This window comes from Aethalodelphis obliquidens, unplaced genomic scaffold (assembly GCF_003676395.1).
Source record: "Aethalodelphis obliquidens isolate GAN/ISIS:26980383/991018 unplaced genomic scaffold, ASM367639v1 scaffold23, whole genome shotgun sequence".
NCBI lineage: Eukaryota > Metazoa > Chordata > Mammalia > Artiodactyla > Delphinidae > Aethalodelphis > Aethalodelphis obliquidens.
This window is the reverse complement of record NW_020837967.1, coordinates 10,377,504-10,402,745: the sequence shown is the minus strand read 5'-3', so window position 1 is coordinate 10,402,745 and position 25,242 is coordinate 10,377,504. Positions and strand designations below refer to the sequence as shown.

The 25,242-nt window shown below is 42.6% G+C and overlaps 1 protein-coding gene across 7 annotated transcripts in view; it reads right to left on the bottom strand.

The window, feature by feature from the left end:
* Positions 1–25,242, bottom strand: part of NRP1 (neuropilin 1) — a 140,278-nt gene that overhangs the window by 45,913 nt on the left and 69,123 nt on the right. For all 7 annotated transcript variants that reach the window (XM_027121761.1, XM_027121765.1, XM_027121763.1 and 4 more), the window contains exon 7: positions 24,225–24,391. In XM_027121761.1, coding sequence (XP_026977562.1) covers positions 24,225–24,391 — 167 coding nt within the window. The remainder of the gene's footprint in view (positions 1–24,224; positions 24,392–25,242) is intronic.

Below are 25,242 nucleotides of genomic sequence, written 5' to 3'. Positions count from 1 at the left end.
CGTACCGCAAAAAAAAAAAAAAAAAAAAAAGAGTAACAAGATATTTCAACCGTATATTATATTCACTAGTAAGAGGCTGTTTTTCCTGAAAACGGCGACAAAAGCCAAAAAACAAAACCCCCCAAAAGCCCTAAGCACACACCCCCCAACCACAACTTCTGAATCCTGCTTTCCAGTTGCTAGATGACAACCCAATTTTCTGAAAACAGTATTTCAACTAACCCTCTAGTGCCCATGGGTCATGAACAGCTAAAGAGTTTCCATTTTATGTACAGCCTGCCTTGTGAAGAACGGCTATTGTCTTCCACGAATTGCTTTTCCTGAAGGCCCTTGGAGTAGTTAAATCAACAGGTTGCCAATTCCTTCAAAACTGAACCAAGACTTACATCCAGGAAAAACAGCAATGTCCCTGCCACAGAGAAGCCAACTTGAACTTAACACAATTCAACAATAGGAGATTTCATCTAGAAAGGAAGGGGATACCATTCAATGTAAAACAATCTTTATTTCATTTTCCTGAATTTTAAGATGTAAAGTCTAGGCTATAAATGCTTTCACCAGATTTAAAAGAAAAAAGAGCAAGCCTTTAATAGCAATAAATATTTTAAGATAATAATGGTGGCTGTTCTAAATCTTAATTTTACAAATAAGTATTTGTCCAATGTATTTTATCAAGTGCCTATACTTGTTAACTGGAATTTGCATTTATTCCAAAAGTGAATACTAGTACTTTGTATGAATTTGTGTACAAATTTCAAAAAACGGAGGCAGTCCACGTTTCCCAGATTTCGCCAACAAAAATGCAAGCTATTCAGTTAAATTTGAATTTCAGATAAACAACAAATGTTTTTAGTATAAGTATGTCCCATGCAATATTTGGGACATACTAACAACAGGTTCATTGCTTACTTGAAATTCAAATTTAACTGGGTGTTCTTTTCTCGATGTTATCTGGCAAGCCCAAACCTAACTCTATTCTGGACAAATAACCAGATGATTTCAGGTTGCTGCAAAAACTCTGATTTCCTAATGCTGCAACTTGAAAGTTAATGGGTACTCTAGACATGGCTGCACGGAACTTTTTCAACCGTTTTCAGATGATCTCAGACACTTAGTGCTTTGCTGACTGTCCACTGAGTCATGCCCTCATGCCTAATACCGAATCCACTTTCAACCTGAAGGGTCCTTAAAACCTTGACATCCAAGGGGGCGTGAAGTAGAGCTGTGCAAATAAACTCTTGCTGTCAAACCTACAAATGGCTCTTCAGTTTGGAAATGCTTAAATTCCCATGAGTGTATATGCAGCTTAGGCTGACTGGAAATAACTCCAGAACTTCATTCCCTGGCTGTACTTCTATTTTTAAAATTTTGTTCTCAGGGTAAGATTTAGTTACTAGGTAAGAAAGAAGTTAACTGGTGGTCAACTAGAAGAATCCTAGGCACTAGAAACAACTAACTTGAAAGGAAGGAGCCATTGACTGAAATTAACCGGGTGCCAACACATGAAACGACATGAAAACACATGAAAGTCCCAGACTGAAAGGCCCCAAAGCATACGTATGAATCACTCGTAAAGAAGAAAAGGTATTTTCTTTTCTCAACAGCAATGAAATGCATTCACAACCTCCCCTTGTAATTGCATAAGGTTTCCTGTTGTGCTTTAAAACTCTGCAGATACTCTTGCTCACTGTGCTGGGATACCTGAAATTTCATTTCATTTTTCTTCCTAACATTACTACTACTGGGTTTAGAAAGGATGAATGACAACCTCACCAAATGATTAGGACTGGGACTTGAACGACTGCAATTAAAAGTGAATGGCGGGCTTCCCTGGTGGCACAGTGGTTGAGAGTCCGCCTGCTGATGCAGGGGAACGCGGGTTCGTATCCCGGTCCGGGAAGATCCCACATGCCGCGGAGTGGCTGGGCCCGTGAGCCATGGCCGCTGAGCCTGCGCGTCCGGAGCCTGTGCTCCGCAACGGGAGAGGCCACAACAGTGAGAGGCCCACGTACCGCAAAGAAAAACAATACAAAAAACTGAATGGTACCCAGAACTCTACCAAGACACAGACCAGCACTGTGGAGACGCTCACTGGCAACACCACAGAGGTTCTTTTAAGTCCTTTCTCCCTGGGGACCTTTGTGGAATGCCCTAACAGAGACCCTCAGCGCCTGAGAGAGTTTGGGAGGAGATAGATAACTCTCAGCCTCAGAAGCCCAACTGCTCACACCACAGGTATCTGTCAGGAGACCCAGAGGGACTTAACACCTGGGTGTTTATACCTTTCCCAGGGCTGAAGCCATCTCTGCTAATCATGACATTGGCCTCGATCTACCTGCTGTTTTAGTCTCACCTGCTGCATCTACCTCCCTCCAACCGAATCTTCCAGCCGCATAAAGTATTTATGCTTCCTAACACAAGATATGCCTTTTCTGTCTTTGTGCCTTCACATGTAAAGTTTTGTCAACTTAAAAGAACATTTTCCTCTTTTTTTTGACTGCAAATGACTATTTCCTCTTTTTGGTCTGATGGGCAGAATAAGGCACTTCTGACTCCAAGATGTTTAGTGCAAAGCTCAGGTCTCCATCTGTCAATTCATCATACTGTGTTTTTCCTCTACTTCCATCCAGACTTTTACGATTTCTTTTAAGGAATATCTGCTTTTCTATATAGAAAAGTGATAGATGTCTATTGAAAATTCGTAAGATGCAGAAGAGATTAAAGGAGAAATTAAAATCTTCATAAGACCACCAATAGGAAATAAAGGCTGATAATAGCCTTCCAGAGTTCTATTTCCTTATGCAAAATATATGTAACCATCATGTGTATGTTTTGTTATTGTAAAAATGAGGTCGTATTACCTCTATGTTCGATATCCTGCTTTTCGTTTAGTTTTATGGATATATTTCCATGCCAAAAGTATTTTTCTACATCATCAATTTCAATGGCTGCATGGTATTCTATGGCCTGACCGTAGCGTCATCTATTTAATCAGTCGGCAGCCTGTGAACACTTCTACTCACCTTGACTGACATTCATCCAGTGGACACTTAGTACTGCGTTTCCACTAAGTTCTGTATTAAGTGGTGAGGATACAAAGAGCAGCAAGAATGGGAGACACAAACACAAGATTACAGGACGGGGCAATGCACGGGGGAAGGAGAGGTAGGGGGATTGGACACATCTCACAGCTGACTTTGATGTCTAAGACACCTACTGAAAGATGCACAGTAGGAGCTCACAAGTGGATAAAAAGGGAAAGGCTGTTCTAGGGAGAAGGGGGAACAGGAAGGGCAGAGGCAATGGGGAGGAAATGAATGAATGAAATAACATCACTAGACAACCTACCATGTTTCCCTCACCGCATGAGACACTATTTGTCAAGAAATGGATTGATCTCTAAAGACTACTGTGCTCTGCTCATTCGGAGGCCAAAAGAATCAGTTGTCACGACCACCATTCAAAATCCGGCCATCCTCTCAGTGGGTTAGCTTTCTGAATCTGATGAGCTCTCACCAACCTCACATCCAGTAGACAAGATTGGCGACCCAAGACAGGCAGCTGGAGAGACAAAGACACAACCCCAAGCAGTTCTACATAATGGCAGCCCTCTGTGTTTTGGAGGGTTCATCATCCTAAACAATATTTCCCTTCTTCTCCTAAAAATTCAGACACACGTGGGGCTTCGCTGGTGGTGCAGTGGTGGAGAGTCTGCCTGCCGATGCAGGGGACGCGGGTTCGTGCCCCGGTTCGGGAAGATCCCACATGCCGCGGAGCGGCTGGGCCCGTGAGCCATGGCCGCTGAGCCTGCGCATCCGGAGCCTGTGCTCCGCAGCGGTAGAGGCCACATGCTTTCCCTAAATCCAATCAGCTCTGCTCCCATCACTATTTTCTTATTTTGAAAGAATGTCATTCATTATTTCACAGCTGCTTTATTTTTAATTGGAAGATGGGTGTGATTTCACATCTGAGTTTGATGTACTTTCTGTTTAACATTAAGGGTGATGGCGATGGGGTGGGAGGATGCGGGGGGGGGGGGGGGGGAGCACAGAGCTGAACGTCAACTGCATTCACTGAAACTGTGGAACGTTTCACTCCGTGTGTGTGACAAACATAAACATCTGGTACTTATCTGATGGTCTGTAGGCAATTTGACGGAAGTTTACCAAACTCCTTTTGAGTTCAAGTGGCCACTCTGAGTTAGCTTATCACTGTTAGCAGAAGTGACCCCATACGACATCCTGTTTCCAATATAAATATAAAAGCCTAACACTGCTGGTAGAATGTCTACCTACATCTTATCTTCACTGTGCTCCCCACACAAAGAGAAGACATAGCTAGACATCAGGCACAGAGGAGGAAAGCGCAACTTTCATCCCGGGTGGGGAGAGGCACACCAGTAGAAGAAAACAGCTGTCTTCATCCCCTTCTGGGGGGCAGGGGATGGTGTCCTACAGCTCCTGTGGGGTGAACTGTCCACCTCCAACTCCCTCTTCGTTGTAAGATGTCTACAGGTATTAACCTACATGCACTTTACGGCCATGGCATTGTCTTAGTAATGACAGGAAACACAATCCCCAGATAAACAGAAGCCAGGAGAGATACACATTTTACTGGGAATCACTGGAGGACAAAGGGCACGTTTTAGCATCGTGCGGTACATCGTGAAGCAAACCTCTGCAAACGGCTGGTTAAATACCAGCATGCAGCCTGCCAGCCATGAAATAGACATCATCGCTTCCTATAATAATACACAACTAGCTATTGGTAACGTCGTAATGTGCAAAGTCTCATTTCTAAAATGAAAAATCTGTCTTGCTCAATAAAATACTGCCCATGGAGCAAGCATTGACAAGGGAGTGTTTCCAGGCTTTTAACATTCCCAAGACAGGTCAGTACAAGAGCCTGAAAAAATAAAGGACAAAGAACTGGAGTCTGATTAAAAACAGGAAAAATACTTTCTTGGTGGGGGGAGGTGGAGTGTGTCGGATTCTTTTTAGAGCATCTCTGATGACTCAAAGAGCTGTTTAATTCATCACTAGACACTACAAGCTAAAGAAAATATTTTTAAGCAATTGTCTCATTTCCTTAGATAACACACGTGCTTTCTGATAACGCCTAAGCATCTGAACATCGTGCTGTTCCAGGATCTGGGGGCTTAATTCACAGCACCTGATCATCATGTTCCTTGACTTAGGATCTTGGACTTCTTATAGTTGCCCGTAGGAATACAACCATTTTATAGTTGGTGACATAATTCTCTCTTTATGTATTTTTCATGATTACTGTATTACATAGAAAAAACACGGATGGCTAAAATTACTATTATATATAGAAAATTCATAAGGCAACCCCTATGTGTCAGACATTTTATTAAGGGCTAAATTTATATACATTATCTTTTCAACTCTTAACAATCATACAAGGAACTGAGGAACAAAGTGATGTGTGAACCTTGCTCAGAGTCACGTAACTTGTCAGTGATTAAGCCAGGACTTACCCCCGATCAGACTGGTGGCCCATGTATATGCCACTACACCCATGCTCTTCCTCAATTCCTATCTTAAAAAGCACAATTATCAAAAGGTAATTTAGAATTTCTTAGTGAACAAAAATTAAATCTTAGAGTTATTCTTTCTGGAAATTACATATTTGTATAATTATCGAGAATATGAAACCATTTATGATTACTTTCACTCCGTTTAACGTTTACATTGACTACTGGAAAGCCAAATTTTGCAAATGAGTCACTCATGCTGTTGAAAAACAAGACAGTGGTGGCAGATCATTTTTAGCAAAAGATAATGAGAAAAGATTTAAAAATTCTGGTAAAGAATACAAATATCCAAGAGCAAGAAAAGTGCAGTGCAGGGAGAACCTCACCAATTTTCTCTTCTCGTCTTAATTGCTTGAATTAATTTTTTTTTTCCATAAAGGAAAGCATTTTCCTGGGTGGAAGCAAACTACTGGTTGCAACAAAGCCTGTGCTGATAGTAAAACAATCCCAAGTGAATGAACTGATGAATTTTCCTTTCCGAAGACTTGAGTCAACCAGCTAGAATAACACTAGATAAGCTGTGCAGCCCAGATGCAGCGCAAAGCCTGGCTTCCCTGATGCCACTGTACTTCGCGCAAAAGAACAACAAGGAAAGCACAAGACAAATGAAGTCCTCAAACAAGGGCTGACCTCTGTCTCCTTTGGCTGATAAAGGAGATTATGCTGTGGGGCTCCACTGCCTTTGGAGGTTGGCATATCCTTTCATTCTCACATTAATATTTTTTGGCATAAACCAGGAGCAACAAATTAAAGAAGAAATATTTAATTCTGATATGTTCTTGGAACTGGAGTGCCACGTGGTTCTTTCTGAAGAGTAAGATCTCTTGAAGTTGTTAGAACGCGCAAGTGGCATCGGCAGGAGGAAAGGAAAGGGACTCCGTACTGCAGGTTAATACCAGCATCTCAACTAGAGACATTTCCAGAACCCAGCTACCCAAATCACTCCCACGTGGAAACCACGAAGATGGAACTTGAAGAGGAGGACACTGTTCTGGGAGGAGAGCACGGCGGGTCCACATCTCCTCAGGGTGTCTGATGCAGCATTTCAAAGACCTTTGAGAGCAGGGCAACAGGACTGTGACACCCACCGGAAAACGCTCAGCTTCACTGGTGACATCAATTTAAGAGAAATATGGGAGGGGTCTTCACATATTCCATGCAAAATCTGAGGGCTTCTTTTTCCCTTCTATATTTTCTAGAACAGATATGATTGTGTTCAGAGAAAACAAATATTCCATTTGAGTTCCTCTCTTACTCAATAAACCTGTAAAATCTGGACACCAGGACACAATGTATTCTGATAACAAAGGAGGAGAAAATGAGATCGTATGGGGGTTCCTATAGACTCTGCGATACAAGTAATCAGCATCAAAGACAATTGGAAAGTTCTATGTAGAGTTAAAGAGAAAGGCTGACCGAATGCCTAGGCTTTGGCAAAGATTGTTGTACATTTTTAAGACATACGCCAACCTGAAAACTCTGTTTTTCTTTAAAATGAAGAACCTTCATTACTTCAACACCATGTTCACTGGCAGATGGGGACCTCAGAAACTTTAACAGCTCAGTCAGGAGGATGACACTTAGACGGTCCCCTCTTCCAACTTAGATACGTAGGAGTTCTTACTGGGCGGTAAAAGATTCAGGGACTTAATATTTTTATTACAATTTTTGAATACTTATTTATAAGTTACACTAAATTGAAAACCTGAGCCTAATACTTTGATCTGGAAAGAGGATAAGTACTCAGAACAGAACAAATGTAATCCCCAGAAACCTGGTTAAGAATTTAACCTACAAACTCTGTGGTAAAAATCGCATAGTGGAAATGTCTTAAGAAAGAAAAATAAATATGCTACAGTTTTAAAAAAAATTGTAACCAGCCTCAGATATGCATAAACATGATGTAGAACTAGTCAAATGCCTATAGGACCATTGTACCATGGGCTCTTGCTAGAAGATTCAGTCAGCAAAGATTTAGCAAGCATCTCCTGCATGGAGGACACAGGCTGGCTTAGGCTCTTCTGCTGTAACTCTCGGTTCCATCCATTAACTGTTTATTGTAATACTCATGAAAACTAGGGGAGCATTCTCCTAGTTAGAAGGCTTAATGGGCAGGAATTGCTCTGCATTGATCAACATCCTGTGAGATCAAGCAGACTGTGTGAACGGATCTCTGCTTCTGATGTCTGTCTCTGCTAAAACAAAGGGGGCGCAGTAATGGAAGAATGACTAAAGGGTGGTCTGGATGACAACCATTTTAAAACGTAACAGAAGAATTTATGACCTCCACACATAATTTCAGTAGGACTGTATCATGCAGATAAAGCATTTATTATTCTTGCTTTTATGATTAAAAACATTTCGGGCAAACTATAAAGCGATGCACGGAGCCAGGGTGCATGCCCACACGGATGTGTCTTAAAGCCCAATAATGGTGCTTCACGCATTGTAGACGCTTAAACTGAAAGTGTGAAATTAAAGTAAACCGAAGGATGCCAAGGGTTCAGATAAAACCATTTAATCCATTAAATTCAATAGATATATATGGTATGCCAGGCTCGGGAAGGAAGCAGGCCTATGCAGAGAAAAATGATAATACCAGACTGAAAAGAAGAAGGGCCACCGTGCCCACAGATGAGGTGCTGTGAGGTCCAGAAGACGATTACATGCACAAGGGGAAGTTCAGGCTTTATGGAAAAGAGGTCATTTGAATCATTCAAACTGGACCTCATAGGATAGGATAAGATTTTGGCTGTGGAAGGGGTCAGGGTTGATGAGTTAAAGGCAGAAGGAACAGGAAAAAAAATCCCAGCCAATTTCCTGCATTTCAAAATATCTGATATGATGAACATTCTCCTTCTGTCTAGTATCTCTTGGCAAAAGTCCTTCAGAGAGCAGGGAAAAGTGTCCTCCCCACCCCGAGCCCCCAACACACATCCTCCTTTGCAGAGGCCTTCATGGGATCCATGGGTCCAGGCCAGGAAGTGCTGGGCTGGTGACAGAGAGACCATGCAATCTTATTTGTAATTAAACTTTCAGCCCATGACCATGCACTGCACTGCTGAGCTAATTCTGCTAAAATGTGTGCTTTCACTGCCTCTGGGAATCCAAGCATTCCTGGGAATAAGACCTAACCCTCAGTCTGCGTGAGCCAGATACCTCTCTCCTGACTCTCAGGGCACACTGTCCAGCCCTACCCTCGATTTATATCAACGTTTGAAAGAAAACATCTCAATGAAATGGCATCAAAACTGCGTGTTTTTTTGAGGAGTCCACACTGCTGTCGAAATCACACTGTTTGCTCCTCAAACAATTAAAGAGAGGGCCATGAGTTGAGATCATGAGCTTCCGGTGGTGGGTATTTCCGTGTCTAATATCCCTTGCACTGTGGAGGGAAACTGGTGGCTGGAGATTCTTCTTTTCTCACACAAATAAGTGTTAGATACTTGGGTGCAAGAGAGGGAAGGCTACCAGATTCCTGCCCTCTCGTCAGTGAGGGAAGAAGTCGAGTAAACAATAAATCTCAATATAGAGGGAACTGGCTGCATTAAATATCCTCAATGAACTCTAGGGCTACAGGGAAAGATACTTGGGTGATGCAGGCAGCACACGGTGGCAAAAAAGCACAGGCCCCAGGAGCACCTCTGTGGCTTTGATATTAAAGAACCACCTGGAGTATGTTTAGCAAATTAATTAGCCATTCCAAGCCGTGGTCTCCTGTTCTCTCCAACAAAAACACCAATGCATAGCCCATTTAGTTATTTTTCCTGGTTTTATGAGAGTCATAATGATGCATTGGTACACACATTAAACATAAGAATGTGACCCTAATATTTTTTCCCTTAGTCATTTGGGTAATTGGAGTGTGTGTGTGTGTGTGTGTGTGTGTGTGGTTTTGCCTGTAGTAGCTAGATTGTTGTAACTTGTTTGAAAGAGGGACAGAGCCCTCTTTAACTTTAAATTCACCTAGCCCGACCTGCAGCATCTCATCCTTAGCAAACGCTCAATACACATTTGCCGAGTTTAAATTCAACACTCTGTCAGTTCAGCGTTGCTGGCAAGACCTGAAACTCCTTTTTTCCAGATAAAGCCAGCTACCCATTGTTAAGCCAATGTTAGCATTTGAGCGACAAACTTGTACTCTTTTTTTTATTTTTATTTTTTTGCGGTACGCGGGCCTCTCACTGCTGTGGCCTCTCCCGTTGCGGAGCACAGGCTCCGGACGCGCAGGCTCAGCGGCCATGGCTCACGGGCCTAACCGCTCCGCGGCATGTGGGATCCTCCTGGACCGGGGCACGAACCCGTGTCCCCTGCATCGGCAGGCGGACTCTCAACCGCTGCGCCACCAGGGAAGCCCCAAACTTGTACTCTTAATTGAGGAATATGACTATTCTTATCTTGGTGTTTAAACTGCAAATATTAAAACTACTCAAAATTTCCAGTCCTTTGAAAAGTTCACCACTTACAGGGAAGGTCTGCTGGATGATGAGCTTTGTTGGCCAGGTCCATGCCACGTGAAGGATTCTTTTTTATTTATTTCTCAAAAGACCTCTCACTAACTTACGAAGCGTCCCTCCTCCCAGAAGTTACCTCAAAGGGCAGCAAGGCTTAAATCACTTTTTCGCCATATCTATCACGCTCTCCAACCTCTTCTCAATCTTTTTGTTTTAGAGCCAACTTATTTGGGATCCTGACGTCCACAGGATATTTATGGATTGGCTGTATCTGGTATCTTAGACTTTTCTCAGACCACTTCTGTATTTTTGAAAAATTAGCAACATCAATATTTCACTGTCTAACTATAGGTCTCCAAGTTTTCACCTAATTAACATATGATCCTCATACGATGTTGGAATTGTAGCTTTGTGTGGCTGGGAATTGAGTGCAGGTTTCAGGCCTTTTGTGATCTTTGTGTTTGTCTCATGGTCTCTGAGAAGCAGCCCAGTAGGAGAAGCAGTAATACTAATTCTGCATTGAGGCCAGGCAACATAACACCTTTCCAAGGTGCAATAACCTCAGTTATGGACACATACATCTTTCCATCTATCAGCAGTTTAAAGAGATTTTTAAACCTGAAAGACCAAGAAAATATTAAACAGGTACAGGTAAGGTCTATTTCTGTTTCAAAAGCTGTTGTTCTATGCTCCCCATAAGGTTTTATTATCTGCAGTACTGGGGAGATTTCTAAATGACTCAAGATCAACACACATCTGTACTCAGACAGCATCTGTCTATTTCAGCACCAACAAAATGGCTTGTTTATTATTAGTTTTGCAGTAAGTCACGCCTTTAATTTTTCTCCCTCCTTCTAAAAGCTTGGTTTCAAAAACAAACACAAGGATGAGTTTCTAGAAACTAAAGACTTGCAGATGGGGGCAATGGTCTAAATCAGGCTCTTGGCCTATAAACTTTGACAGCATCCTTTTACACTGACTTTCCATGTATTTCTCAGGGATCTACATGGGCCTCTCAGGTTAATGAGAGTTTCATGTGTTGATGGGGAATCTGGACATGCAGGTGTCCAACAAAACCCCTCTACTTGGCGTTAAAAATCCTGCAAGGAGCTGACGGGATTACTGAGATTAAAGTCGGTCACCCACCAAAAGTTATAACAAACACTGCCCCGGAGACAAGGGAGAAGACAAAGAACAGGCTACCTAGGTACAGTTGGTTGTCAGAAATTGTGTGTAAACAGTGGGTCTCTGAAGGGATGCCAATCATTCCTGAGAACAGATGAGATGAACATCATGATTTAATATATCTGGTCAAGTGCATTTTCCCTGTTTGGAAGCTTACCATTCAGTCAGGAAGTGTATACTGATTTTTTTGTTTTTTGAAGATGACTTATAAAGGAGGTGGAAAAGCGCTTGAAATAATGCATTTTCAAAGAATTACTCTCTAAAAGAGTCATCTGTAATTACCATTCACAATGGATGTTCTATAGTTTCGGACTAAGCAGAGGCCAGCCCGTGGCAGGAAAAGGGCTGGAAAGTTGGAAACTGCATGGATGGAGGTGGGTAACCAAGGTGAGGGAGGGGGAAATGTTTTGTGCTCTGAAGACACACTGTTTTGCCATCCAAATGTTGTCAGGGAACAGAACTGCAAATTCTTTTAATGCTCTGAAAGAAAAAATCTGTCTATAGTAATTTCATGCATTTCAGTCCAGGTCACACAATGGGAAAAATGCATCTGCACGTCTACTTTCAAAGCACAGGAGAACAAGCACAGATGTTCCACGAAACATATCATGCTCTTCCTCCCCTATCCCTGCCCGGAGTCCTTAACATAATGGAAGAAGCTGTGATTCGCATTTATCCACTGGAACCATTCTTAACACATGGACAGACACGTCTATTTCACCACATCCTTGGAGGTGACACAAGGTGAAATGTTTTCTTGGTGAACATGGCCATACTGTGGTGTGTGTGGTGTTGGGGGTAGCGGGGTGGGCTTCTTGGCAGAAAAAATAGAGCTAAGGCCCGTATTTGGAAATGTGGAAAAAAGCATTTCTTTATGCTACCTTGCAGGTTTCCAGGACAGTAAGAATCCTATCATTTTGTCACTACACTTTAAGATGCAAAGTCAGGCCTGAGAACACATTACTCTGCGTGGTTTTAATAAAGCTGCTGGTATATAAGAAGAAATGGAATAAATAAATTTTACATGGAATTAAAATCTTTTGATAAAAAGATTTTAATTGAGATGAATTTTATATGAGACACATGAATATTCTAAATCTAGACACTTAAAAAAAAGATAGGTAGATAAACAGATGTTCCCATAAACTCTTCTGGAAAACGGCAAAGTTCTTACACTAATGGAACTAAATTATTATATTACAGAAGTTGTTAAGAGTTCAGTTTCAGCATATTACAGATTGAACCCCAAATTACCTATTCCTGTCTGCTTTTCCTTTTCGTCCTACTGTCCAGAAGAGACAGGAATGTCCAGATGTAGATCATGTAAGATGCCTTCTGCATTTGTCTTAGTAAATGAGATTCTTTTATTTACGAGTGGTTGATTGAGAGGAAATATGTTAAATGAACAAATGTATTGGCTGATTTTTCTTCACGTGGTGCATGACTGTTAAATAAATGAATTCTTACCATCTTGGTATTAGAGCTTTGTAAATAAAGGTATCCTTATAAACGAATGCAGCATTTGGAAACATAAGTTAAAACTACGGAAATAGGATAATGTGTGTGCTACAAAATGTTGCTGGTTGACAACAGCAGTGACTAGTCTGGATTTTCAGAATAATGTTTAAAAAACTAGGCCAGGAAAACTCTGCATACTCTGTCTTCATTTTTTAAGACTGGGAACTTAAAAAAAAAAAAAGTTCTTTTCTCTTTTCCCCATGAACTCTGTGTGCCTCCTGAAATATCAAAAACAATTTGTTCAGTGTTTCATATTTCATTTAATTTGCTAACTTCGTTTATTATCATGAGTATTTCCCACTGGAAATTTTATCTTTCATTTCCGGATCTTCAAACTTAAGGCTCTGTCAAAGTTCTTGCACCTGTAGCCATCAGCCTGTGCCTCTACCTGGGTCTCGGCCTTTCTCTTTGGAGATGGGGTCTGTCTTTGTCAGCTTTAGCCCTAAGTAAACACATCGAGTCATACACGCATGAAGATCGCCGTGATGACTTTCTTCTTAAGCTGTATCCCTGGTGCTGCTTTTTTCCCCTCCGCTTTTCTGCATTAGTATGATGGCCTATAACATGCTCCGAATTGCATGTGGTATTTGTCTTCTTAAGGAAAGAAAAAAGACGGAGTATTGGCCAGACTTTAAGGTGTGAACAGCCTGGAATGGTGGGTAAGCCTTTGCCTTTCAGATACTTCCGTCAAAGATTAGAGAGACATGAAAGATGAACTGCCCAGACTTCATCTTATCTCCCCTAGTGAGCTGCACTTCCCCCTGAACTAGCACAAAAGAATCAAGCAAAACAGCCCCACTAGTGAGGTTTCTATGTGAAATCCTCAGATAAGCTTCAGGGTGAAGCCGACCTAAACAATTACTTGATCTAAGGAAAGAAAATCTTTTTAATTAAAAAAAAAATTTTTTTTTTGCTATGTGTTGCCTGATATGATTATCAGTACTATTTAAAACGAATTCGAGCTATGCTTCACATATTTATATTTTCTTTTAAGCAAGCCCATGGTACCAGCTGATAGAGTAAATTTATTTTTAATAGAATCACAGAATCTTAAATGCTTGAAAGGATTTCAGAAGCTGTCAGGTCCAATCACCCATCCCCTGAAGAATTCTATCTATTGCCGTCTCAGGCTTGCTAGAAGAATAAAGAAGCTTATTTATTTTTCTGCTAAATCCAGAAAATGTAGTTAGAAGTTTAAAGCACTGGGATTGTAAGAAAAATAAAACCTTGGTAAAATTAAGACTTCATTCTTCTGAAGGAAGGCAATTAAAGGAAGGCCATGAATGTGTTTTTAACCCGTGGAGGCAAAAAGAGCTGGAAAAAAAAATGTACAAGTCACTTGTACAAGTTCATATGTGATTATTCTAATTGCACATTAGTCAAAACATGTGCAATTAGTCTCAACTGCTTACTCTGTTCGATAGTTGGAGATATAAAAGCGTAATGCAGTTTATTACCATTGGGATTTATAGAGCATTTTTAATTTAATCTACTTTCCTCTCGTTATTTGAACGTAGAATTGAATGAAACGTGAAGGCTGGGGGCTTGCAGTGGAGAAAGGAAATACGTATGCGTGTTTGTGTGTGTCTCTGTTTCAGGTCAGCATCCAAAACTGCGATTTTGATGTGGATCAAAATTGCCATTTGGATGTGGACCTTTCAAATGGTGCATTAAATGAGAAATATACGAGGGCACAGAATATCCATTTGCATCCCGGCTTTGGGATTTCCAGGGTGGGCCTTTCTTTTGGAGAAGTTTGCTGTGGAGGTGCTTGAAAAGTTTCCAACTGTGGGTTCTGCCACTTCTGAAGAACACACATTGTTTTGCTCTGGGGCTTTCAAATTCTGATATGAAAGTTATTTAGAGCTTAGGAGTTTGTGTGCTACATTACATGCTGCATAAACGTAGCCATCGCTCCTAGACGTGAACATTAACGCACTCTGTAAAACATAGTTATTACCGCCAGGGCAGAAATCAACAAACCCCACCAAAGGAATTTCTTAAAACTGCTATCATAAAGTCTGTGCCCGTTATGGATTTCATTAACATTTTACTCCCCAAGGATTCCCAATTGTATAATAACAGAAGTTCTTTAAATTTTAAATACCACAGACAGGAACAGCCTTTCACCTAAAACAGATGTGAAACCATCAACCTTGCCTTCCTATTGGTCCACAGATATGAAACTGGATGGTAATTGATGGCTTCTAATGTGTTGTTGTTTAGGTTACAGAATTGGAAACTTAATAGTATGTTTCCCATGAAAAGATAAGTTAATAAAGCAATAGACAGGTTTTCAAACACAGTTCCTTACTCTTGATTGCATCTGAAGTTAAAAAAAAAAAGAACTGTTTATTTACATACTGCAGAAAAACTAAAACAGGTAAGTCAAGGTCAGGGACACACAACATACAGTCGTGGAAGAGCTCATTTCAGTCTTATTTTTCCTAAATCTTGTCAGTGATGACTGGTGATTTTATCCTTGTGTTTCCTTTTCTTAATCCCATTCTTATCAGTGCATTTTGAGACCCAATCGTGCAGTACTCTAAAATAACATCTGTATTTATTTAGCTAAAAACAGTCCACTTTTTTTTGTGTGTGTGGCCTCTCCCGTTGCGGAGCACAGGCTCCGGACGCGCAGGCTCAGCGGCCATGGCTCACGGGCCCAGCCGCTCCGCGGCATGTGGGACCTTCCAGGACCGGGGCACGAACCCGTGTCCCCTGCATCGGCAGGCGGACTCTCAACCACTGCGCCACCAGGGAAGCCCCCGTCCACTTTTAACAGCTAAAAGTAGTGAAGCTTAAGATAAATAAGCAGGCAGGTTTATGATGCTGTTTTCCTGCATCAGGTAAACAGATGCATCTGTATTTTTGGAAAACAAAAGAACTACGACTCTGTTCAAATATCTACAGTAAACGGTGGAAAAGTGACAGAAACCAGCCAAGCAACCAGCTACTTTTTCTTTCAAAATTCTGATCAGTCTGATTATTTTGAAAATGACTTGATTAGGATTTTGCGCATCTTCTATACCAGTGGTTTACAACTGGGGATGATTTTGCCCCCAAACAGGACATTTGGCAACTCCTGGGGACGTCGTTTTTGGTTGTCGTTTTGATTGAGGGTGCGTGCGTGCGTGCGTGTGTGTGTGTGTGTATGTTACTGGCTTCTAGTAGCTGGAGGTCAAGAATGCTGCTAAACATCCTACAACACACAAGACAGCCCCACAACAAAGAATTATCCAATCTAAAATGTCAGGAGTGTCCAGACGCAGAACCCCTGCTCCAGAGAAAGTCCAATCATTTGTTTAAATTAAAGCTTCTGCAGCGACTGTTCAATTTACTAGACATCATTTACCAATCAGCAGCTAAGCAGGATATACTGGGATTTAAACGTGCCTGCTTGGTCTTCAGACACAATCTTCTGAGAGGATCCAAATTCACGTCCTCATACGGTTGCAACTGAGTGGGAGCAAAGAAGTGGTGGCCAGGATACTGAGATTCCAGCCCGGGTCTGTCAGTAACTGGCCCTGTGGTCTTGCAAATAACTTAATCCCTCTGAACACATGAACAATAAGGAATTTAGACAAAAGGATGTTTGTACCTATGTTTAATCTTACTCTTAAAGTGAAGATATTCTGGAAAGAAATATAAAAACCTCTCCTCTAGAATTTAACTATGAATGTTGGTTCCAAATAGACACTGCCATAAAACAATAAGAAACCACAACAGCAAAAAGAAATGTTCATGCTCTGGGGCTTCCCTGGTGGCGCAGTGGTTGAGAGTCTGCCTGACGACGCAGGGGACGCGGGTTTGTGCCCCGGTCCGGGAGGATCCCACGTGCCGCGGAGCGGCTGCGCCCGTGGGCCATGGCCGCTGGGCCTGCGCGTCCGGAGCCTGTGCTCTGCAACGGGAGAGGCCACAGCAGTGAGAGGCCCGCGTACCACAAAAAAAAAAAAAAAAAAAAAAAGGAAATGTTCATGCTCTACAAACTAACTTATTTTAAGTGTAATTCTACCCGAACACCTGTCGTTCTTTCAACACTCTCTTTCCAGTGATGCTTCATCATAAAAATCAGAGGCTTCTTTAAATGTCATACATTTTCTTTAAAGTGTGTTGACATGAAATACTAACTAGTAAAATCCTTTGACTGATTTTTAAAATTGAATTATGTGGTCAACTTGACCAAAATGGTTAAAATTATCTTGCTATGTTCTATCTGACAAAACAACAGCTAAAAATGTCTAAATAATTATGTCACATGTACATTCTGTTTCCCCCAATCATATCTTCCTTCAAAAACAACAAAAAGCTCTGAATTTCATCTGTCCCTATAAACACATATTTCCTTCAAATGACTTCCTATAATGTGAAACACCAAGGTAAGGTACCAGAGAAAGCATTAGGCAAAGTTCCTCAGGAGACAGTAAATTTTGGAACATGGGCTTCCTGGGTGGAAACCTAGTTAGAGATAACAGTCCTGTGATACATGAAGGGTCAGAGGTAAAGCATTTATTTTGTGCATGAAGTATAAGTCAATGCAGAACTAGGGTAAGATAACCAAAGTCTCGCCTGGGCTACTTTTTTAAAAAGCAAATTGTCAGGACTTCCCTCGTGGCACAGTGGTTGGGAATCCGCCTGCCAATGCAGGGGACACGGGTTCGAGCCCTGGTCCAGGAAGATTCCCACATGCCACGGAGCAACTAAGCCCGTGTGCCACAACTACTGAGCCCATGTGCCACAACTGCTGAAGCCTGCGCGTCTAGAGCCCGTGCTCCGCAACAAGAGAAGCCACCACAATGAGAAGCCTGCGCACCACAACCAAGAGTAGCCCCCGCTCGCAGCAACTAGAGAAAGCCCGCGTGCAGCAACGAAGACCCAACACAGCCAAAAAAAAATAAATAATAAAATTTTTAAAAAGGAAAAAAAAAAGCAAATTATCTCCCTTCCAGATCAATGTTTCAGCTAAAGTAGCAAGTTAATATTAATTGCAAAACACACACAGAGCACACCTGGGGAATAAACATTCATTTGAACAGCTATATTTTCCCTAAATTTGCCAACATTATATTTTACATGCATCATTCCACATTTGGGTAACCCAGTGAGCTATTTTCGTCCGTTCTCTAGTCACACATTTATAAAGCATTTTATTGCAATTTCAGCAATCTGCTAATGATCTGAATGAGAATATGCCCCCCGATCCTCGAAGTGTCTGGTCTGTAAGCACAGAGTGTTTACAGTCAGGATAACTTGCCTCCATACATGTTCTGGATTACTTCAATTCAGCAGATAGAACCGATTTTGAACACAGATTATAAACCTACCAGAAACTAGAAACTGTATGAAAAATCACAAACTATTTCATAGGAGATCCCTGTTCCACACTCAACACATTCATATAAGAGAATGAAAGATTTGTCCAAGAGAGTTGAGAAGGAAAGAAAATGAGATACGAAATTTGTGAAAATAAATGACATTTAAAAGTTTTAAGATAAATTACATCAGCTTCTACTTTCAATTTGGGGAAACCCTCACTTTGAAGAAAAAAAGTAGGGTTTCAGATAACAAATTCTTCTAATCGAGTAAGAAACACTCACTTCTCCCATGCGATAAAAATGTGTAACAATACGGTGTGTCAGAGGGAACATTTCCAAGAATTCATGAGTTATTTCATCCCATTTGGCACGTAAGGGATGTCCAGCTAGCCCCTTCTTAGCTCTTTTTCTTTTCGGTACGTGGGCCTCTCGCGGCCCCTCCCGTTGCGGAGCACAGGCTCCGGACCCGCAGGCTCAGCGGCCATAGCTCACGGGCCCAGCTGCTCCGCGGCATGTGGGATCTTCCTGGACCGGGGCACGAACCCGTGTCCCCTGCATCGGCAGGCGGACTCTCAACCACTGGGCCACCAGGGAAGCCCCCTTTCTTAGCTCTTGAAATCAGGTCCATGCCTTTAAATGATCTTTTGTCTCCATTCTCCGCAAGCTGCAAGTGAGATTCGGAGGTTGCTGGTAGCAACAGCTCACACCCCTGGGTGGATGTGCAGGCACCTGTGGGTAGTAAACCTTGAAGGACCCCCTGGACTACAGGGCAGACCTTGGGGCTTGGGGGCTGGGAACCTGGTGAGAGGAAGGACCGTTTCCTCTGTGACTCATGAGGTCTTAAGACCTCGCCAGGATTTTCGCTTTGCCCAGTTTAGCTGGCGTGAGAGTATCTGCCCGGCTTACTGCGTGTGACAGAGCAGGAGGTGAAAAACTCACAATTCCAATGGCCAAAGAGCTCTGCAAAGGCCAGCTGCTCGGGCCTGGTTCAGATCTGACCCCGAGCTGTGACTTGCCTCCCGCCCTCCGGTTCTCCCAGTGCCCAGTGACTCAGGTCCCAAGTCTGAGGAAAGAAGTCCCCTTTGGCCCTGTGAGGCTGACTTTCCCCACAAGTTGCAGCTTTTCCCCAAATCAGGACTTGATGAACTATTTAACCTCTCTGGGCTTTAGCTTTCTCATAGGAAGATGCAGATAAAGAACCTCTGGTCCACTTAACCCTCACTCTAAGACTAAAATGGGATGTGTATGAAAAGGGGCTTTTATAAAGGGAAAATGCTATAGAAACATAAGGTTTTGTTGTTAGAACATGTCTTACAATGAATTTTAAAATCCTCAAATCAACCCAGGGCCACTTGGATTTGAGCAGTTTGAATGAGGGCACCTACCTTCTTCAACCGTACAGCTGTGGCTGTGAGTAAGTGAACCCTGAGAGAGAGAGAGAGAGAGTGTGTGTGTGGGGGGGCTGTGTTTTGACTCAGTTCAGCCCAACTCCTTACACCAAGGCCTTTGGTTACTGGTGTCTGCTTTCAAAGTTCCTTCAGTTAGGAAATGTGCAATATTATCAAAGGGAAATGCATGTAAAGCAAAAGGAAAACACTGAAACAAGCCTCCGCAGAAGGTTAGCGTGAGCTCCTCTCTTCTGGAACTTTCCTTCTTCTCATCCCTCAGAATGAATATTTCTACCAGAAAATGTAGTGAACAGAGAAGGGGCTTGCTGATGTATTCTTACAGCTACAGAGGGTCTTCTTGGAGATTACTCTCTTCTGTGGGATTAATCCATCATAGGGCTGATGGACCAAACCAAACAGGATGTGGTTTAGAAGCCAACTGCTTTCTGCTCCTCTGGAATAAGAGAAGGCATGAATAATCTAGCACCAATTTTTAATTTTTCCCACAAAAGACAATATTACCAAATTTGGAGATGAGCAGAGTTTCAGCCTGAGTTGGTTTGTCAAGTAATTCTATTTCTAAAGTCACTGGAGGGTGTAGTAATCGATTAGTCCCTAGTGCCATTTTTATTTCTTTGGATCAACAAAGTTCATATCCCATCCAGGCATTATGTCTTTTGACTTTTTTTTTTCTCTTGTCTCCTGGCATTCTAATCAGGGCAAAGTCACAGTTGTTTTGAGGAAAGCACTCCCAAGAGCTTTAATTAAGGCTAGAAGGATAAATCTGTTTACAGTGCAGTGAACACTATCATTAATAAAACATTGAAATAATTAACGAATTAAATTCTGCTTTGTGTGTGAATGGCTACACCAGGATTTAGGAGAACACGTTTTCTGATCAGACACATTCTACACACTTAGTTTGCAGATCTGAAAAGAAAAATCCGAGCCTGCTTTTTTCTGAGATCCACAGTCTCGTAGACTGCCAGAGCTTGAATGGAGAAGGCTACGTCACCTTTATTTTATAGGAAAAGAAATTCAGTGTCAATGAGGTTAATGGCTTGGGATCTAATAATGTGCTTGAAAATTAAGAATTTTTATAGCGCCACCGATACACTGAGTCTTTCCTTAGAATCCTTGATTATTTAACCAGAAACAAAAAGAAGATAAAGATGAAATGAGTAATAAGATCAGCAGTTCTAGGACACGGAACAGAATGGAATACTCTGAAGAATGTGGGCAAATCTCACAGGGTGACTAACTCTGCAATTGACAAGTAGGAGGTTTTCGCTTGTCAGGATATGAAGTGGCCTTTAGAACAGGATGTGACCACGTGGAAATGTCCAAGCCGGGACTTCCCTTCATGCTTCTCCTCACTAAAGGGCTTCTTGCCCTGGTTCTTAAGCTTTTTGCCAGACAACAGATCCCACAGGAAGCACCATGGAGGACATCCACACCGGCGGTTAACGATGCATTGTTTTTTTATGTCACTCGGTAATTTCCTAGAGAAAACAATTGAACCAAAGACTGTTCCTGTCTTGAGGGAGAGTCAGTTTCCAGAGCTGCCTTATTAATTTAACACATGCAAGTGTTTGTCCTTGTTGCTACAGCACCATGTTTGGTGGGGTATATTTCATGCAAAATGTGACAAAGCCGAAAAAGAAAACAAATGCCATCCTCATTCTGATGTGCATACAAATAGGACTGTCAAGTACAAATAAATGGTCCTGTGATGGGAGGTATGTACCTCCCGCCCTCAGCCTCCCTTATGCTGTGCTTATGGGTTAACTTATAAAACACCTATCCAGGGCTTCCCTGGTGGCGCAGTGGTTGAGAGTCCGCCTGCCGATGCAGGGGACACGGGTTCGTGCCCCGGTCCGGGAGGATCCCACATGCCGCGGAGCGGCTGGGCCTGTGAGCCATGGCCGCTGAGCCTGTGCATCTGGAGCCTGTGCTCCAGCAATGAGAGAGGCTACAACAGTGAGAGGCCCGCGTAATGCAAAAAAAAAAAAAAAAACAAAAAAAAACACATCTATCCAATGAAAACAAGCCCGCCACTTCCAAGGAGTTTCAGAAAAGCTGGAAGCACATGAAATTATTCATAATTAGGTGATGGGTGGATGTTAAGACCTCCCACCAAGTACACAGACGCAACTAGTGTGGAAATGAGCCCGCTGAGATCCCGCAGAAGAAAAAGATCATTTTCCCTCAAGGTGAACTGACGCTGAGCTCCTCTGACATCCACCTCCCGGAGGGGCCGAGGAGTAAGGGCTCCCCATTCTTGGTTTAGAAGCAGGAAGCCCCCGCTCATCCTGGTGTGAGGCTTCTCAGCACGAGGAAAAGCATAAAGGGTTGCGGACGGATGCTTCACAAGATACACCTGAATATATAGGAATTAGTGATAAAGATAAAGCACATCGAAGAGTAAAGAAGCAGGTGTTGGAGTCCAACAGACCTTGCTTCCAAGCCTGTGACCTTGGGCATTTACTCATATCTCCAAACCTCAGGGTCCTCATTTTAAAAATAAGGATAGGGCTTCCCTGGTGGCGCAGTGGTTGAGAGTCCGCCTGGCGATGCAGGGGACACGGGTTCGTGCCCCGGTCCGGGAAGATCCCATATGCCACGGAGCGGCTGGGCCCGTGAGCCATGGCCGCTGAGCCTGCGCGTCCGGAGCCTGTGCTCCGCAACGGGAGAGGCCACAACAGTGAGAGGCCCGCATACCACACAAAAAAAAAAACCAACAAAAAAGGATAACTTAACCTCTGTCACAGGACTGCTCTGAGGATTGAATAAACATGAGTCAAGTACTCAGCAGAGTTGGGACACACAGGAAATACTCGATACATGGCGACTATCCCATGAATGGCACAAGTGCCATTTGTGCTGTCCTCCCTCCAGCACGTGTGGAATTGCTGCCCCTTGGAAGTTAAGCGTGGACAGCCGTGGGATGTGCTTTGGCAATGAACTTGGTGTCGTGCTCCTCAACGGAGCCTCATGGGTCAGCATGCCTGGCCACACTCCCTTCCTCCCTCTGCCTTGGTGACGGGTTTCGGATGACGGCCGCTCCCTCCAACTAGGTCCTGGTGTGAGAAAATGCGGGGCAGACCCTCTGCCGGCCAGAGACAGGGGGTGGCATGAGCAAAAAGGAAAGCTTCTCGTCTGGGGGGCTTGGGTTACTTAGCTTATTCCGACCATACTTTGATAGAAAGAGTTGGACGATTTGAGATTTTTCTTCTGGGGCCATCTCAAATGGTGCCCAAGTCCTGAGAGTGATGTAAACCCTGTCCCGCTGACAAATGCTTTGTGAGAGCCTGTTGTCTCCACGCATCTACTGACACAGAATTCCTTGCCCAGAAGAATTGCTACCGTTGCATTTTCTGAACTCTTGCAAGACTAACATCCCTAAATTATCGAGTGTTCTCCACCCTGCCGAGAATACAACGACATTACCACGCAAACATGCTTAGCACTGCAAAACGTAAGCTTCTCTCTAGAGGCACGTCTGTCAATCACATGGAACTGCTGGTTGGTGTGGGGATGTGGAAACACAAGTCTCCAAGAGCTATTTTGACGCAGACAAGTTCGTTTCATTTCTGACTTAATCTAGAGCTGGATTCAGCAATCCCACCCAAGGTAAAAGCCTCTTCTTTTCTCACCCTCTGCACATTTCTCAGTGTTATCATTTCGAGGTTAGTGTGAGTTCAGCCTTCTGAAATAGGCCATTTCACTTTAAGTGTATGTTAAACTAATATTGACCTTTCCAAAGTAAAACAAAATCTGGTATTTGTGCTCAACAGACTGAAACAGGCATAGATGTAGAAAGTAGGGGATTAATCATCCTGGTATATTTTCTTGCTTAGAAACTCTCCCTGGGAATTAGTCATTTTTATATATCTCGCAATTAGTGCAGGACAGGCTCTGCCTACTCTCCTGAAGAGGAAATCTGGATCCTTCAGCAAATAACATTGGATAATTTGCCCACAGTTTAACCCACACGGCCAGATATGATGTTTCATTTGACAGTGGGTGAAAAAGTCAAGAACATGAACATCAGGCCTTGGGTGGGAGTATCCAGACATCAAGGCTGGGCAAGTTTAGGCTTTGGGAGTGGTGCCAGGGATGAGCTGGAGATGAGTCCGGGTGGAGGTGCAGAGGAGGGGAGCCTGCGGGGAGTGGAAGGGTGAAGGCAGGGAGGGGAATATTAGAGCAAAGTGGGGAGAGCAGAACCGACATCACTCTTAAGGACAGAGACGTGTACATTTCATACGTCTGTGCCTGTACGTAATCCACAGAGACCAATACCTTCAACTAAACCACTTCTTGGGCACGTGCTACTTGGACCAGCGTGGGAAAGGAAACCTCAACCCCGTTCTGCTCTTCTCCTACCCTGAGCAAACAAACCAACAAAACACCTTACAAAACAATGACTTCAGGCACACCTCGAAGTACAGGTAATATATTTCATTAAGGAAATAAAAATCTGTTAAAGTAGGACGCACATCCATGGAAAATGTATGGCTGCTGTGGAAAAAAAACCCTCAGATCTTTCAGTCGTTACCCAAGTGAGACATCTGTGCTCAGATTCTGTAAGAGTCATATGTAAGTATCTGAGAAGATAAGGGGTTTTCAGGGATGTCATCTAGGCCTGCTTTTCTCTGATCCTGTGAATTCTGCAAAGTGATTACACTCGGTGATGGTCCCTGTCCTTCTCGTTGGAAGGCATTAGTCACGGCGTTGCTTTTTTTCAGCAATCGTTTTAGATGACCCAAATCTTCCACCCTGAGTGTGCCAGGTATAAGCCACATACCTGGATCCACTCTTTGTAGGAATCCTCTCCAGGGGTCCACCCATTCTCAGGATAGTGGAGGCGGGAACGTTCGGCAGACCAGTTGGTGCTGTACTGGGAAGAAGCTGTGATCTGGTCAGAGTGAATCTCTCCGGATTCCATGCCCAGAGCTTCCATACACTTGAAGTCTGAAGGGGAAAAAAAAAAAAAAAAAATGACCCTAAGTCATCAAAACGAAGGGGACCTAGGATGCATATTTCCTTTTTTGATCTGGAAAACTAAAACGGTCTTTTCGATGTTCACACAGTCTTACAAAAGATGACAACGAGGGACTTATTGGATTGTAGCACCGATACGTGCATTTTCATGGCAAGAATTCTGAAAAGCAAGGCTATGAAGATCTCACGGTTGATTATTTTTCCAACAGGGCTTAGGTTGATATAAATACTATAAATACTATTAGAAAGATTTTAGGAAATGATGGAAAGTCGGATTTATTTTCAAAGTTGAATGTATGCAGACGTGTCATATGCATACACATCAAGAGTTACATTTAAATAAAATTGTACTATTTCCTCTAAGATCTAATAAAAGTGAAAAAGACCCTTTGTTCATTTATAGCCCATATTTGGTGGGCTAAGTAGACTTTAACTCTCCATCTTTCAGAGTCCTTGCAATTGGCACCCAGGCCTCCGCCTTTGTTATGCCCCTGCCCTGGACTGGCCATAGTTATTAACACCATTGGTTTATTTTATTAAAACACAACAGTATCCATCAGGGTAAAGTGCAGTATCATAGGGTCCCAAAGAGCACCACAGTTTTACAGCATAAATAGTAATATTCACAACGATGACCATGAATCGTGAAAACATATATTCCATTGGGCCTCATATACTCAGCAAACAATGAAATATGAACTACGATACTGGGAAGTGAATAATCCATTTTAGGAAAATGTAAAGTACCAAAGTGCAAAAAAAACTTTAGAGATTAAAAAGAAGATTCTCAACCATCCAGAAAAACTTCAACTAACCAAATT